The 16,184-nt window shown below is 36.1% G+C and overlaps 1 protein-coding gene across 1 annotated transcript in view; it reads right to left on the bottom strand.

The window, feature by feature from the left end:
* Positions 1-14,665: 14,665 nt before the first annotated feature.
* The window catches only part of LOC134577245 (uncharacterized), a 47,670-nt gene continuing 46,151 nt past the window's right edge, over positions 14,666-16,184 (bottom strand). Inside the window, exon 13 of the mRNA XM_063435942.1 lies at positions 14,666-15,198. Within this exon, the coding sequence (XP_063292012.1) occupies positions 15,103-15,198 (96 nt within the window). The 3' untranslated portion in view covers positions 14,666-15,102. The remainder of the gene's footprint in view (positions 15,199-16,184) is intronic.

Raw genomic sequence — 16,184 nt, 5'->3', positions numbered from 1 at the left:
GTGTGTCAAGGTTCCGAGCGGAAGCTGTAGAAGATTGGGTGTCCTGAATTGTATTTACATGCTGTAACATTGTAATACAAAAGACCAATATTGTTTTCATATATTATTTAACCTTGTTATCTATTTCTTGCATTCTATTTTTCCTCCCAAGTGTGCATGAAAAGTAATAAAATGAACGTTACCATACATTAATTATTACATACTGTAGCAACGTACAGCTACAGGATTACAGACATACAACCTGCACAAAATGTTGCTAAAGGGAACGGAGGCCTAGCTCCTATCATTACAATTGCTTCGAATAGTTTAGATAAACATTATGTGTACTAATAAATAAAAAGGAAAGAGACAGCGCTAGATAACTATTAGGCAGCAACCTTAAAAAAGGGGATCCCTCAAACCCTTTGAAACAAGATAAATAAAAACAATAAAAAAGGCTGCGCACACGAAATAAAGTCCAATTAAAAGTAAAGAAAGTCCAACAGTTTTTTCTTACAAGTGTCCTTTGATAGATGAGGTCTTATACTATTGTAGTGGTTCCACTTATTATGAAAGATAAAATGAGAAAGAGAGACGGCCAATGGTGTAGTATGTAAAATTCAAATATAGACGTAAAAAATAATAGTATAAAACTCACATTTACCAGAGCTAATGTCCAGCTCTGGAATGAAGCGCGTACAGCGGTTTAATCCCCGCTTATGGGATATAAAGCAGGTTCCTCTCCGTGAATGGTGTCCAATTCTCGGGATAAAAGAAAACAGCCAATAGTGCTCACTGTATGGCAATATTGATAAAATAATAAAAGAATGTACTTACAAAGCGAGAGCAGACCCACTGCTCTATGATGACAGCTTGGGTGGATTAATCCCCACCTAAGGATTTCTTTTAAGTACAGGAAACTTCCAGGAATTTTCAAGGTTTCTTATAAAACCAATAAAAAATAAATAAAATAACAATAAAAAGCCAGGGTAAAAAAGAAAGGTTATGTGTCTATAAAAAAGATAATTGGCACAAGCAAATGACCAAAAATACTTTAATATATAAAAAACAAAATTTTTAAATATCCATAACGCGTTTCGTCACAAAAGGACTTTTTCAAATGGAATAACATGTAATACCTGGCACATAGATGTTATATAAGAACATAATTAATTAAATTTTGGCGCCAAAACTTGGTCCATCCAATCACAAATAAAAACATATTTAAAACTTTAAAATACATAAATAACTTAATAGGGACATAGTTTACATTGATACAACTTGATTCTGATATATTTAGATCAAAAACGAAGGTGGGAAAGTATAAATTCAAACATTTGAAAAAAATCACATGACCGGCGGCACTTCCGGTTTTTGGAAGTTTAGCCACAATGCTGCATGGGAAATGTAGTTACATTTAGCCGCGACCAGCGGCCACTTAGAAAATTAACTAAGCATAAATATCTTGTTAGTTTATGATGGGCTGATGTGATTTCGGGGATTCATTAATTAAAACGAAGGTGTAAAATAGTAATATTTTGATAATGAAAAGAGGTCACATGGTTTTCGGCAAAATGGCCGAAATGACTTCTGGGAAATGTAGTATAGCAAACAGCTAAAGAATAATAATAAAGAGTAAATTCCCATTACATATACTTGAAAACTTATTACATAGGGAAAATAATATGGGTAATATAAACATAAATACATTTATGATAAAAAATGAAGTAAAAGATGAAAATTAAAAAGCAAGTACACCTTATACTTATAATATGGCACTAAAAAGGAATAGTGCAAATAAGAGGGGCAGAATAATTAAAAGATAATAATAAAAGAGTGGGTTTTAAATATAAGTGTAGTGAGTGACAGTAAAAACATAATTTAAAGGTACAGACAACTATTTTCATAAAGAGTTATGTAAATCAATTTTAAAAGCAAGAACACCTTATACTTATAATAAGACACTAAAAAAGAATAGTGCAAATAAGAGGGGCAGGATAATTTAAAAAATAATAATAATAAAAGAGCGGGTTTTTAAATGTAAATATGGTCAGTAACAATAAAAACATAATTTAAAGGTACAAACATGAATTTACATAAATATTCATAAAAAGTTGTGTAAGTCAAAATCTGCATTAAGGCCATGGGGTATAAGAGTCTAAAGTTTATACACCCATTCCATCTCTGTTTTTCCAAGCAGTTTTTTTATATCACCTCCACGCCAGGATGTAGAACATTTTTTTATACCAATACATTTTAGTAGGCGTGGATCTTTATTGTGCATAATGAAATGTTTGGCTACTGTATGGTTTAAGTATCCATTTTTTATATTTCTGCAATGTTCGCTCAGTCTTATCTTTAGGCACCTTGTGGTCATCCCCACATATTGGAGGCCACAAGGACACTCGAGCAGATAAATAACATTTTTCGTATTGCAATTTATAAAATCATAAATATTATACACTCTTTTGGTCCGATTGGACATGAATTTTGTAACTTTAGATGAAATGACATGATCTGCAGTTTTACACACAATACATTGTTTGCATCTATAAAAACCTTTCGCCTGAGGGAAAAAAGATACATTTTTTGACGGAGATTTTTTAGTAAAATTTGTGGTTAAAATAGATTTAAAATTGGGTGCTCCTCTAAAAACAATATTTGGGTGAGTGGGTATAATGGGATTAAGAATCTCATCGTGTTTAAGTATATGCCAGTGTTTTCTTATTATTTTTTTAACATCGTTGCTTTTGTTATTAAAATTAAAAATAACTGGAAGTGGTATAGTATCATTATTTTCTTTATTTTTATACATCAAAAGTTTGTTTCGTTCTTTTTGTTTGACTGTATTGATTGTGGTATTCAGATCTGATTCTGAATATTTTTTTTCCAATAAATTTGTTTTTTAAAAACTCTGCTTGCTCATTAAAATCTGTGAGTTCTGAACAGTTTCTACGAAGGCGTAGAAACTGGCTTTTTGGGGCACTCTCTAGCCAGGGCTTATAGTGGCAACTAGATCTGTCTATAGCCGTATTTACACATACTTTTTTAAAGAAATTTTTTGTTTGGAGTTGTCCCTTATTAATAAAAATATTAAGATCTAAAAAATTAATGGATTGTTTACTAAATTCATGTGTAAGGATAATACCCCTATTGTTAGTATTTAAATGATTAATAAAATCAATAAGATGTTTTTCAGGTCCATCCCAGATAAAAAAGAGGTCGTCTATGTATCTAAAGTAAGAGACTAGGTTTGTCCCTATTAAGTTATTTATGTATTTTAAAGTTTTAAATATGTTTTTATTTCTGATTGGATGGACCAAGTTTTGGTGCCAAAATTTAATTAATTATGTTCTTATATAACATCTATGTGCCAGGTATTACATGTTATTCCATTTGAAAAAGTCCTTTTGTGACGAAACGCGTTATGGATATTTAAAAATTGTGTTTTTTATATATTAAAGTATTTTTGGTCATTTGCTTGTGCCAATTATCTTTTTTATAGACACATAACCTTTCTTTTTTACCCTGGCTTTTTATTGTTATTTTATTTATTTTTTATTGGTTTTATAAGAAACCTTGAAAATTCCTGGAAGTTTCCTGTACTTAAAAGAAATCCTTAGGTGGGGATTAATCCACCCAAGCTGTCATCATAGAGCAGTGGGTCTGCTCTCGCTTTGTAAGTACATTCTTTTATTATTTTATCAATATTGCCATACAGTGAGCACTATTGGCTGTTTTCTTTTATCCCGAGAATTGGACACCATTCACGGAGAGGAACCTGCTTTATATCCCATAAGCGGGGATTAAACCGCTGTACGCGCTTCATTCCAGAGCTGGACATTAGCTCTGGTAAATGTGAGTTTTATACTATTATTTTTTACGTCTATATTTGAATTTTACATACTACACCATTGGCCGTCTCTCTTTCTCTTTTTATCTTTCATAATAAGTGGAACATAGAAACATAGAAACATAGAATGTGACGGCAGATAAGAACCATTCGGCCCATCTAGTCTGCCCAGTTTTCTAAATACTTTCATTAGTCCCTGGCCTTATCTTATAGTTAGGATAGCCTTATGCCTATCCCACGCATGCTTAAACTCCTTTACTGTGTTAACCTCTACCACTTCAGCTGGAAGGCTATTCCATGCATCCACTACCCTCTCAGTAAAGTAATACTTCCTGATATTATTTTTAAACCTTTGTCCCTCTAATTTAAGACTATGTCCTCTTGTTGTGGTAGTTTTTCTTCTTTTAAATATAGTCTCCTCCTTTACTGTGTTGATTCCCTTTATGTATTTAAATGTTTCTATCATATCCCCCCTGTCTCGTCTTTCCTCCATGCTATACATGTTAAGATCCTTTAACCTTTCCTGGTAAGTTTTATCCTGCAATCCATGAACCAGTTTAGTAGCCCTTCTTTGAACTCTCTCTAAGGTATCAATATCCTTCTGAAGATAGGGTCTCCAGTACTGTGTACAGTACTCCAAGTGAGGTCTCACCAGTGTTCTGTACAATGGCATGAGCACTTCCCTCTTTCTACTGCTAATACCTCTCCCTATACAACCAAGCATTCTGCTAGCATTTCCTGCTGCTCTATTACATTGTCTGCCTACCTTTAAGTCATCAGAAATAATCACCCCTAAATCCCTTTCCTCAGATGTTGAGGTTAGGACTCTATCAAATATTCTGTACTCTGCCCTTGGGTTTTTACGTCCAAGATGCATTATCTTGCACTTATCCACATTAAATGTCAGTTGCCACAACTCTGACCATTTTTCTAGTCTACCTAAATCATTTTCCATTTGGCTTATCCCTCCTGGAACATCAACCCTGTTACATATCTTAGTATCATCCGCAAAAAGACACACCTTACCATCAAGACCTTCTGCAATATCACTAATAAAAATATTAAAGAGAATGGGTCCAAGTACAGATCCCTGAGGTACCCCACTGGTGACAAGCCCAAGCTTCGAATATACTCCATTGACTACAACCCTCTGTTGCCTGTCACTCAGCCACTGCCTTACCCATTCAACAATATTGGAATCCAAACTCAAAGATTGTAGTTTGTTGATAAGCCTTCTATGTGCAACAGTGTCAAAAGCCTTACTGAAATCGAGGTAAGCAATGTCTACTGCACCACCCTGATCTATAATTTTAGTTACCCAATCAAAAAAATCAATAAGATTAGTTTGGCATGATCTCCCTGAAGTAAACCCATGTTGTCTCTGATCTTGAAATCCATGTGTTTTTAGATGTTCAACAATCCTATCCTTTAACATGGTTTCCATCACTTTCCCCACTACTGAAGTTAGGCTTACTGGCCTATAGTTGCCCGACTCCTCCCTATTACCTTTCTTGTGAATGGGCACAACATTCGCTAACTTCCAATCTTCTGGGACTACTCCTGTTATCAATGATTGGTTAAATAAATCTGTTAATGGTTTTGCTAGTACACCACTAAGCTCTTTTAATAGCTTTGGGTGTATTCCATCAGGTCCCATTGACTTATTTGTCTTTACTTTTGACAGTTGAAATAGAACCTCTTCCTCTGTAAACTCACGTGTAATAAATGACTCATTTATCCTTTTTCTTAACTGAGGTCCCTTTCCTTCATTTTCATCTGTAAATACCGAACAAAAATATTCATTGAGGCAGTCAGCTAGACCTTTATCCTCATCTACATACCTTCCTTCTTTTGTTTTTAATCTAACTAATCCTTGTTTTACTTTTCTTTTCTCATTTATGTATCTAAAAAAGGTTTTGTCCCCCTTTTTTACTGACTGTGCTATTTTCTCTTCTGTGTGTGATTTGGAAGCTCTTATAACTTGCTTAGCCTCTTTCTGCCTAATCTTATAGGTCATTCTGTCTTCCTCACTCTGGGTTTTTTTATAATTACTAAATGCTAACTTTTTGTTTTTTACTATTTTGGCTACATCTGTGGAGTACCACAGTGGTTTCTTGAATTTTTTGCTTTTACTGACAAGCCTAATGCAATTTTCTGTTGCCTTCAGTAGTGCAACTTTTAAATAATCCCATTTCTTTTGGACTCCATTTAAATTGCTCCAGTCTGATAATGACTCCTTTACACATATTCTAATTTTGGAAAAGTCTGTTTTTCTAAAGTCTAAAACTTTTGTTTTTGTGTGGTGTGACTCAGTCACTGTTCTTATATTAAACCACACTGACTGATGATCACTGGATCCTAAACTTTCACCTACAGTAATATCTGATACCAAATCTCCATTTGTTAACACTAAATCTAGTATGGCCTCTTTACGAGTTGGCTCCTCAACGACTTGTTTTAGAGACAATCCCAGTAGGGAGTTTAGAATATGTGTGCTCCTGGCACAAGTAGCTATTTTTGTTTTCCAATTTATATCAGGAAGATTAAAGTCACCCATGATGATAACTTCCCCCTTCATTGTCATTTTAGCTATTTCTTCAACTAGTAGATTATCTAACTCTTCAATTTGTCCTGGGGGCCTATAAATCACACCTACACGAGTTACTGTGTGATTACCAAATTCTAACGTAACCCAAACTGACTCTATGTTCGCCTCACTAACCTTTATTAGGCTAGATTTTATGCTATTCTTTACATACAGGGCCACCCCTCCCCCTTTCTTGCCTTCCCTGTCTTTTCTATATAAAGAGTACCCTGGTATTGCTATGTCCCAGTCATTTTTCTCATTATACCATGTCTCAGTAACAGCGACTAAATCTACACTATCAGTTGCCATTATTGCCACAAGTTCATGGATCTTATTCCCTAAACTGCGAGCATTTGTAGACATGACTCTAAGCTTATCATTTTTTAACACACTTGCTACAGGCACCTTCTGTCCTTGTTTTGGGGGACAATTGGATTGATGTTTTATCACCCTTTTGCCCCCCCCTCCTAGTTTAAATACATCCTAGCAAAACCTCTGAACTGCTCACTGAGAACATTTGTTCCCTTTTGAGAAAGATGCAAACCATCTTTTTTGTACAGTTTATTTCCATTCCAAACAGAGCTACCATGAGCAATAAAGCCAAATCCTTGCTCCCGACACCATTCACCAAGCCACAAGTTAAAGTCCCTAATACGCATCCGCCTGTCATTCTGAGTGTTATGCACAGGCAGGAACCACTACAATAGTAGAAGACCTCATCTATCAAAGGACACTTGTAAGAAAAAACTGTTGGACTTTCTTTACTTTTAATTGGACTTTATTTCGTGTGCGCAGCCTTTTTTATTGTTTTTATTTATTATGTGTACTAATGTTGTCTGTTAACCATCACAACTTCATTATTGTAGGGTAATGCCTTGCTCTCAAACTTTGTGAGACGCAATTCATATTATCCCTTGATAAAGGCATCTCTTTTGCCGAATCATTGGGGGCTTGCTGATTGCTTTTTCTTCCTTCTACTTACTAGTTGTGGTATGCATTTGCTTTTCTTATATATATTTATTGGAGGGTTGTTATGGTTTGGTATCTCTATGACTTATTTATAATATTGGTATCCAGGAATCTGTTCATTACATATTCTGCTTGGATGTAATTATAGAACTTCTGGCAATTTTTCTGTACCATCATTATGTGATTTATGCTTTGATTTAGTGTTATGTATTTTGAGATACCTACTTTCTGTGGACCTATCTAATAACGTTTTGTTTACATTTACAGTTGTGCACCTTGATTGGATAGTATGGGCAATTCATATTAATGTAAGTATACATGACAGTACCCTACTGCCACTTCATAGACTTTATTCTTATGTAGAAAATCATTATAAGCATGAACCCATCTTCCATGGAACACAACAACATGTAAGTAGCAGTGAGAAAGCGAGAATCACACTGGACACTTTTTTTTAGCTTTAGTTGCTTAAACGAACTTCTTAGTTTCTAAGATATTTCATTTTTTAGTCCAACCCAATCTGGAAATAGGAATTTGTCTGACTGTCTTGCAGCTCCAGGTCAACTTTTATCTTTATGGTAATCTGACTTCAAAGTCGTTGTTTGTTTTTCTTGTGGCCTTGAAACCCTTCACAAACACAATTTGAAACATTTTAAAATAGTGTCTATGTTTTTTTTTTTTTTTTGGTTTACTCCAAATACATTAATATTGATGGCAATTTAAATGTATAGGACTTTCCCCGTGAGACTTCATATGCAATAATTCATGATGATCACATGGATAGAAAACGTCCCCCAGAAACAGGTCCAGAGCCTTTTTTTATATACCTACATTATTAACCAGATGCTGATGATCTTTGGCATAAATTGGACAATGTTTCCAGTATAGCTACATGCAAATAATTTATGTTGTATTTCTACATTAAGTGGAACTCTGCATCCTCTACGTCCATCAATGAAGTGGAGACAGTCTAGTTATAGTTATTTACTAAAGTAAGCATTGTCAAATTTTCAAAGTGAGTTCAAAGTGAATTTAAACATTAAGGCCACAATTGCCTTTGGCCATACTTGGCTTACTTTGGCCATAAATGTTAAATTAATTTTAAACTCAATTTGACAAATCTTATTTTAGTGAATAACCTTGTCTTTGTCCTACTAGGGAGACAAATGCCCTCTTGAATTTAAGTACAAATAGTAAGAACTAGTATCTTCATGTACTGTAAAGAGTGAATAGTTAAATATCTATACCCTACAAATAGGACAGCAGCATAGAATATTAGCCATACTACCAGTTCTTGAAGAGTAACATGAAAGCATTTTATGTTTTGCTAATAAAAACATGTATTAGGTGTATTAAGGCAGCCATATGCCGCTCAATTGCTACAATTTGTTGTAGTAAGCCGAATGTAACCCATTCAACTATTCATAATAAGAAAATGTATTTATTTCAACCAAATTTGTACTATTTATCTGCTGTTTCATTCTTCTTGGAACTTACCTGAAACTCCATAAAAATTGGCTATTTCAACTATTCACAAACTACAGTGAATTTGGTTTCAACTTGGTCATTTGTGAATAATTTTCCCTGACACAGACTATGGAGAACTGTACCCATCTTCCAACCACTTAATCATTTTATGCTGAGTAACCCATCTCCCAACCCACTTAATCATTTTATGCTGAGTAACCCATCGCCCAACCCACTTAATCATTTTATGCTGAGTAACCCATCTCCAACCCACTTAATCATTTTATGCTGAGTAACCCATCGCCCAACCCACTTAATCATTTTATGCTGAGTAACCCATCTCCCAACCCACTTAATCATTTTATGCTGAGTAACCCATCGCCCAACCCACTTAATCATTTTATGCTGAGTAACCTATCTCCCAACCCACTTAATCATTTTATGCTGAGTAACCCATCTCCCAACCCACTTAATCATTTTATGCTGAGTAACCCATCTCCCAACCCACTTAATCATTTTATGCTGAGTAACCCATCTCCCAACCCACTTAATCATTTTATGCTGAGTAACCCATCGCCCAACCCACTTAATCATTTTATGCTGAGTAACCTATCTCCCAACCCACTTAATCATTTTATGCTGAGTAACCCATCGCCCAACCCACTTAATCATTTTATGCTGAGTAACCCATCTCCCAACCCACTTAATCATTTTATGCTGAGTAACCCATCTCCCAACCCACTTAATCATTTTATGCTGAGTAACCCATCGCCCAACCCACTTAATCATTTTATGCTGAGTAACCCATCGCCCAACCCACTTAATCATTTTATGCTGAGTAACCCATCGCCCAACCCACTTAATCATTTTATGCTGAGTAACCCATCTCCCAACCCACTTAATCATTTTATGCTGAGTAACCCATCTCCCAACCCACTTAATCATTTTATGCTGAGTAACCCATCTCCCAACCCACTTAATCATTTTATGCTGAGTAACCCATCTCCCAACCCACTTATTCATTTTATGCTGAGTAACCCATCTCCCAACCCACTTAATCATTTTATACTGAGTAACCCATCGCCCAAACCACTTAATCATTTTGTGCTGAGTAACCCATCTCCCAACCACTTAATCATTTTATGCTGAGTAACCCATCTCCCAACCCACTTAATCATTTTATGCTGAGTAACAATTCTTCAAAATATTTTTTTTCCCATAGCAAAGTACAAATTGTATATAATGTCTGATGGCAGCATATAAGGTACATTGTGTGCCAAATAGCAAATACACACAGGTCTATGGTACTGTAATATCACATTGCAGTTCCACTTATAGGTAAGTTGGATTTAGGGATCCCCATATCAGCATGTTTCCCTTTGTCGGGGATTGTTACTTTATTTTCCTTCACCGTTTCCCACTTCTCCATAACCTGATACGTTACCACACCTCTTTAATAAACATCTTTACTAATACTGTTACATTGAGCATTGTTACATTAAGTAATGATCAAAAGGACAGATATAACCAACGGAATACATATTTAAACAAAGGTTTAAAGAAATTCTATAAATACATGTTATTCAAAAATAGTATAAAAATGAACCTATGAGATTCACAAAGAGCATTAGTATCACCAATACTTTTATATTTTTTTCCTCAAGATATCATCTGTATGGGATCAGTCTAATTGTCATTACTAGGTGGTTGTGATAACAATTCTTTTGTTATGGCCAGCCCTCCGCCCCATCCTACAACCTATCCCACTTCATCATCCCATTCATCCCATACTAATTTTAGATTGTTTATTGTTTGTAAATACTTACTTGATGCTAATTCATCTAATTTATGTTAGGTTAATCTCCTCTGTTCGGGGTGGCAAAATCCTGCTTTCCAGTAACTTGGTATTTGATGTGGAAGCCACAATCAGAATATGTTTCAACATTATGCTTTCTGGTTTAGGAATACCAGTTGGCAAAACAAAGAAGCTAAAAACATCTAATATAAAGCAAGGCTTTCATATCACACAAAAAAAAAACCTTATGCATGCTAGTGGTAGCAACTATACAACCAGTAAGGTGTTTTTATTTATGTAGAAATGTTATGTTTGTTGTGCAAAGTAGGTCATATAATTCAAAGGGTCTGCAGAAAAATTCAGCCAAAGTCCAATTATGACTTTTGATTTGTCCACTGCGTAAGTATTTTGGTGGGCCTCTTGAAGGGTTGAGTCGTTTGTACATTCCACTGTTCCAGCATATTGATCCTAGCAGGCACTGTTTGATAATAAGGGGAAATGGAACAACCCATAAGGTACAGTTTCACTGGATGTTCCCAATAGTTCCTCCAGGGTTACCAACTCTACTACTTCTCCGATTCTGATGTTGTTTCTACGGCTGCGGTCTTCCAAGATCACCACCTTTAAGGCTAGAGTTTTTATCTGCTGATCCATTCCACCAACTTGTTACGGGCCTCAATCTGCTAATCTTGAGTTTTTTCTAATTGCACCGTCCTCTTTTAACATCAATTCCATCTGTGATGGGGTAATAAGGGCTGTGTCCTTGGTCCTAAGACTTTTCACATCTAAGTTTTCCTGGCATGGCACTATCTCCCCCTCCACACATCGTGGTGAGAATCGTGTCCTATGTCTCAGTGGTTCATCTATTTATTTTCAAATTTTTTAGGTCTTTGCAATGTGGGCTTTACAGTTGGGGCAGAATTGGTGAGTATTAGCCTCAATTTTATGACCCACTAATGCTATTTTAGCCGAGTTCATCTGGAGCTCCCTTACCATGCGGACACCTCTGTTGCCAGCCAGCCATACCCCTACACAATTCTAAATCCTCTTCCAAAGAACCATTATTTTACCTTAGAGGCATCTGTTTTTTTTCTATTGTAGTAGTAATAAATAGTATAGAAGGGAAATTTAGCAATTTGGTTGCAATTTGCCACAGTGGCAAAGTTGCTGTATTGATATATTTCCAATGAGCTACTTCCGAATGAATCTTGATGAACCAATCCAACCAAGATCCATTTAAAAATTGCAGAAACCCAATTGCTCAATGTGGTTTTAAATCTACTGATGGTGAATAAAGTGAACGATAAAATGTTTTTTTTTTTGTTTTTTTTTAAATCTACCTTACAGAAGAGAATTGAGTTAAATGAAAGAGACCATTTAATGAAAATACCTTATTTTATTTAAGCACATACCTGAATGAACATATTCTTACCATATTGTATTATATAAATGTTTTAAATGCGGTCTTTTGTTGTCATGCCAAATTAAAGTTTTTATTACCTTTCATTTGGCGGTTCACTCTGCTGTCACGAACAAAATAATCTTTTTGTCAGCGTGGAACATAAGTTAATTTTCTACTTTTCGGCACAAGAGGAATTTTAGAGCAAGAGCATTGGGTAATCTTAATGCAGCAAGCACAAATATTTCATTATTTTTATTCTGAACTCACCTTTAACCCTGTCTGCAGATAAGAAATCAGATAACTGATCAACAATGTAAAAAACACTTTAATGGAACACACAAACCTGATTAGACATGTTTTTACAAATTTTAGTTGGCATTCTACAGAAACAAAGGATTTAAAGATTAGATAGTGAAATTCTACTCAGAATCTGTCTTGATTTAACCTACTACCTTGCAAGTAAAAACCTATTTTAGATGCAAAAGAGGCATATATAATTAATATACTGTGTAAGTATTATTTTTTATTATTACACTTGTTTACAGTGAGAAAACTTGGGTCAGCCAAACGATTTTTCCCAAAAATAGAAAATTTTTCGTAAAATCTGAATTTTTGCCGAATGTCAGTCTGGCTCAGCAAGACTTTGAAACTTGAATTCCAGTTTTTAAATTTGTCATCAATAATCCCATCAATCATCTCTTTTTATGGTGTCACAGGTGAATTTCAGAATCACAAATCAAAATGAACATGCATCCACCATTGAGAATTTCTATTGGTTTGTGATTCAAGTACATTTCAGCTTGTAGTTCAGAAATTCAACCAATCACATGATTGGCCCAAATTCAGACAAACTGTAGTTTGGACCAAAATAAATCTAAGTATAATTATTATGAGGTAGATATATATGTAAAATAAACATCATTACTTGTTTTTGCAAATATTTGCGAATCTAATCGAATGATTAGTAGCTCAGTGTGCCATTCATTGGCTGAGAATGGTCAGCTGATACTCTCAGTCAATGAATGTGGATTAGCTTGTAGCTGGCAGCTCTACAGAAGCAGGAAGCATGTCGGTGGCAAGGAGACTCGGAGCCCAGTAAGGACCCAGGTTAGATAGAAAACCATTACTAAATGGTTTGCCCCAATACCCAATATGATAAAGGTAAAGGTGAAGTGTCGATGTTGTGCCTCTTTGAAGTGAAATATAATATTACATTGGAACCAATTTGTGAAACGAATGTAATTCATGAATGTCACATCACAAAATCACCACCACGTTTTCATAAAAAATATGTAAGCGTAACCTTTATTAGAAAAGTAGGATGCATAGCAAATTAGGACATAAAGCATAATTTTGTGAATATTGCTATTTGGAGTTCCTTTAAAATAATAACTTATATTAATTAAAATAATTAGTATTTTAAATATATTATTTCATCCTTTGCATAAATATGTAGGATGGGACATATTAGTGTTCACAGAGAACCTCTTCTCTAGCAATTTAGGCAGGTTCAGAAAAATAAACACGATGGACAAATAGGGCTTTTTTTATATGCAGTGACTACATAACAAAACAAAAAATACATAAACATAGAAAATACACTGACGGTGAGTTTCTATAAGGATTCTGATATTATTTTTTTAAAGGTATACAAAATACCAACAACATTGTTTTTTTACATAATGTCTATGTTTGCATAATAAATAATTTAGCTTTAAAGTGGAAAAGATAAATGCCTATAGCCATTTCAACCCCCTCTCCTTTTGGCTATTATTCAGCTGTACAAATACAAAAAGAGAAGTCCTGCGCTTAAGCAGCAAGGACTACAACACACATCAGCCCCAATATATAGTATTTGGTTTTTATTATTCAGCTGTGCGGGCAGTGGCTCCCAGTACGGTGTAAGGATCATTCACAAAATACTAAATCCAAAGTATCAAATCAAAGTAAATCCAATAGGATCACTTATCTGGTATTGAAAGGGATTAAGACATTTTTTTTGTATTCCTACCACTATGGTGTTCCTTTAATAAATATTAAAGAAGCACTATAGTGATAGGAATACAAAAAATTTATTCCTAACACTATAGTGTTGGACAGGGCCGGCTGCCTGGGTCGAAGGATGAAATGCTTCTTCAGACCCTGATGCTAATCAGTGCAGCCTATTTAAGCAGCAAGTTCCAGGACCTCCTTGCCCTTGCGTGGTTTCCTGTTTCCCAGAAGACTTCTTTTTCCTGTGTATTCCTGGTTCCTGACTTCTGGCCTTGTTCCTCCGCTGCTCTTCATTCTCCTGATTCTGACTGATCTGACTACATGCTTTGGTGCCTGATCCCTGTTTGCCTCCTGGACTTTGCTTTTGTTTTTTCTCATTTGTTGCTATTTATAAATAAAGTTTTTTTTTGCATCTACGTTCTGTCTCTGTCTGGTTCCTGGTTTCTAACACAGAGTGAGTGTTGTTGTGGGTTGCTATGGCAATGCTCTGCGCAGCACACAATGAACACCTGAGCTTTCCATGGCAACCCGTGGCAAAAAGCCGCCCCTGTAAAAGTGCCAGGCCTGCTCTGGTGTTGGACTGCCTTATTAGGTGTCCGCCCCCCCATAATGGAGAAAATATATTTTATTGACCTTTTCTCCATTGCCGCGCTGGTCTCACCGTGGCTTACCCCTCCTTCATGGCTGAGATCATCAATGCGTTCCCATAGGAATGTTTTGTTAGACTATAGTGCATTGCATAATGCAGAGCTATGCCAATCAGCATCTGCTTATAGAGATACTTTCAATCAATGCATCTCTATGATATCAGGGTCTTTATGCAGAGCGTGGATATGCTGAATGTAGGTCCTGCAAAGATTGCAGGACTAATCCAGGAAGTCCCTCTAGTGGCCGTCTGAGCGACAGCCATTAGAAGTGTTACTAGGCAGCAATGTGAACGCCACCTTTTCTCAGGAAAGGCAGAGTTTACATTGCTGAGCTTTCAGGGACATGCTACAGACACCAGAATTAGTACATGAAGCTGTAGCAGTTCTAATTATAGTTAGTATAGTGTCCCTTTAACTCCCAAACTCCATGTCTTTCTCATATTCAAATACATCTTCCATATCTTCATCCATCAACATTTTGAGTTCAGTCAGAATAACTTCAAGAGCCTAAAACAGATAAAGTGTGAATACATTTTAACCACCTTATGTACCATAAAAATACCAGATAAAAAACAGGATGATTTCACAGGACTGCATAACTGCAGCAAACATTAAATACTGTACTACAAGTTTATAAGTAGAAAATATGTTTTGCACTCGCTCTTGAATTTATACTATATAGCAAAGGCAGGTTGCAGGAACCGCAATCACTCCCAGCGGCCACAGGTGCTCTGGAACAGGACCAGCAATCCCAATACGATAAGGCAATAAAACAGATTCACAGGCACTCCAATTGTGTATGCCACAGGCAGATTTATTGTCACAAAATGAGCACTGTGTGGTGTCAGCTTGACAAAGACCTATTGTTAGGTTGAAACGTTGTTGCTCATTTTGTGACAATAAATCTGCCTGTGGTGTACACAATTGGAGTGCCTGTGAATCTGTTTTATTGCCTTGAATTTATACTGTCACAAATTTTTAAAGGATCACTATAGTGTCAGGAAAACAAAGTGGTTTTCATGGCACTATAGTGCCCTGAGGGTGCCCCCACCCTCAGGGTCCCCCTCCCGTGGCGCTGAAAAAAAACCTTCAGCAACTTACCTTATTCCAGCGTCGGGCTCCCTTGGCGCTGATGATCTCTCCTCCCCCGCCAACGTCAGCTCCCTCTGCCGACGTCAGTGGAGCCGAATGCGCAAGTGCCGCGCGTGCATTCAAGCTGTCAATAAGAAAGCATTTCTCAATGTTTTCCTATGGACGCTGTGCGCGATGGAGGCATAATATGCCTCCAGCATCGCAGATGCGCCTCTACTGGCTGTCTGGAAGACAGCCACTAGGGGCTGGCTTAACCCCAAATGTAAACATAGCAGTTTCTCTAAAAACTGCTATGTTTGCATTTGCGGGGTTAAAACCTGAGAGACCTGGCACCCAGGCCATTTCATTGAGCCGAAGTGGTCTGGGTGACTATAGTGTCCCTTTAACCCTTTAAGGACACA

The sequence above is a fragment of the Pelobates fuscus genome, chromosome 11, assembly GCF_036172605.1.
Source record: "Pelobates fuscus isolate aPelFus1 chromosome 11, aPelFus1.pri, whole genome shotgun sequence".
Lineage (NCBI taxonomy): Eukaryota > Metazoa > Chordata > Amphibia > Anura > Pelobatidae > Pelobates > Pelobates fuscus.
This window is presented reverse-complemented; position numbering and strand designations above follow the sequence as displayed.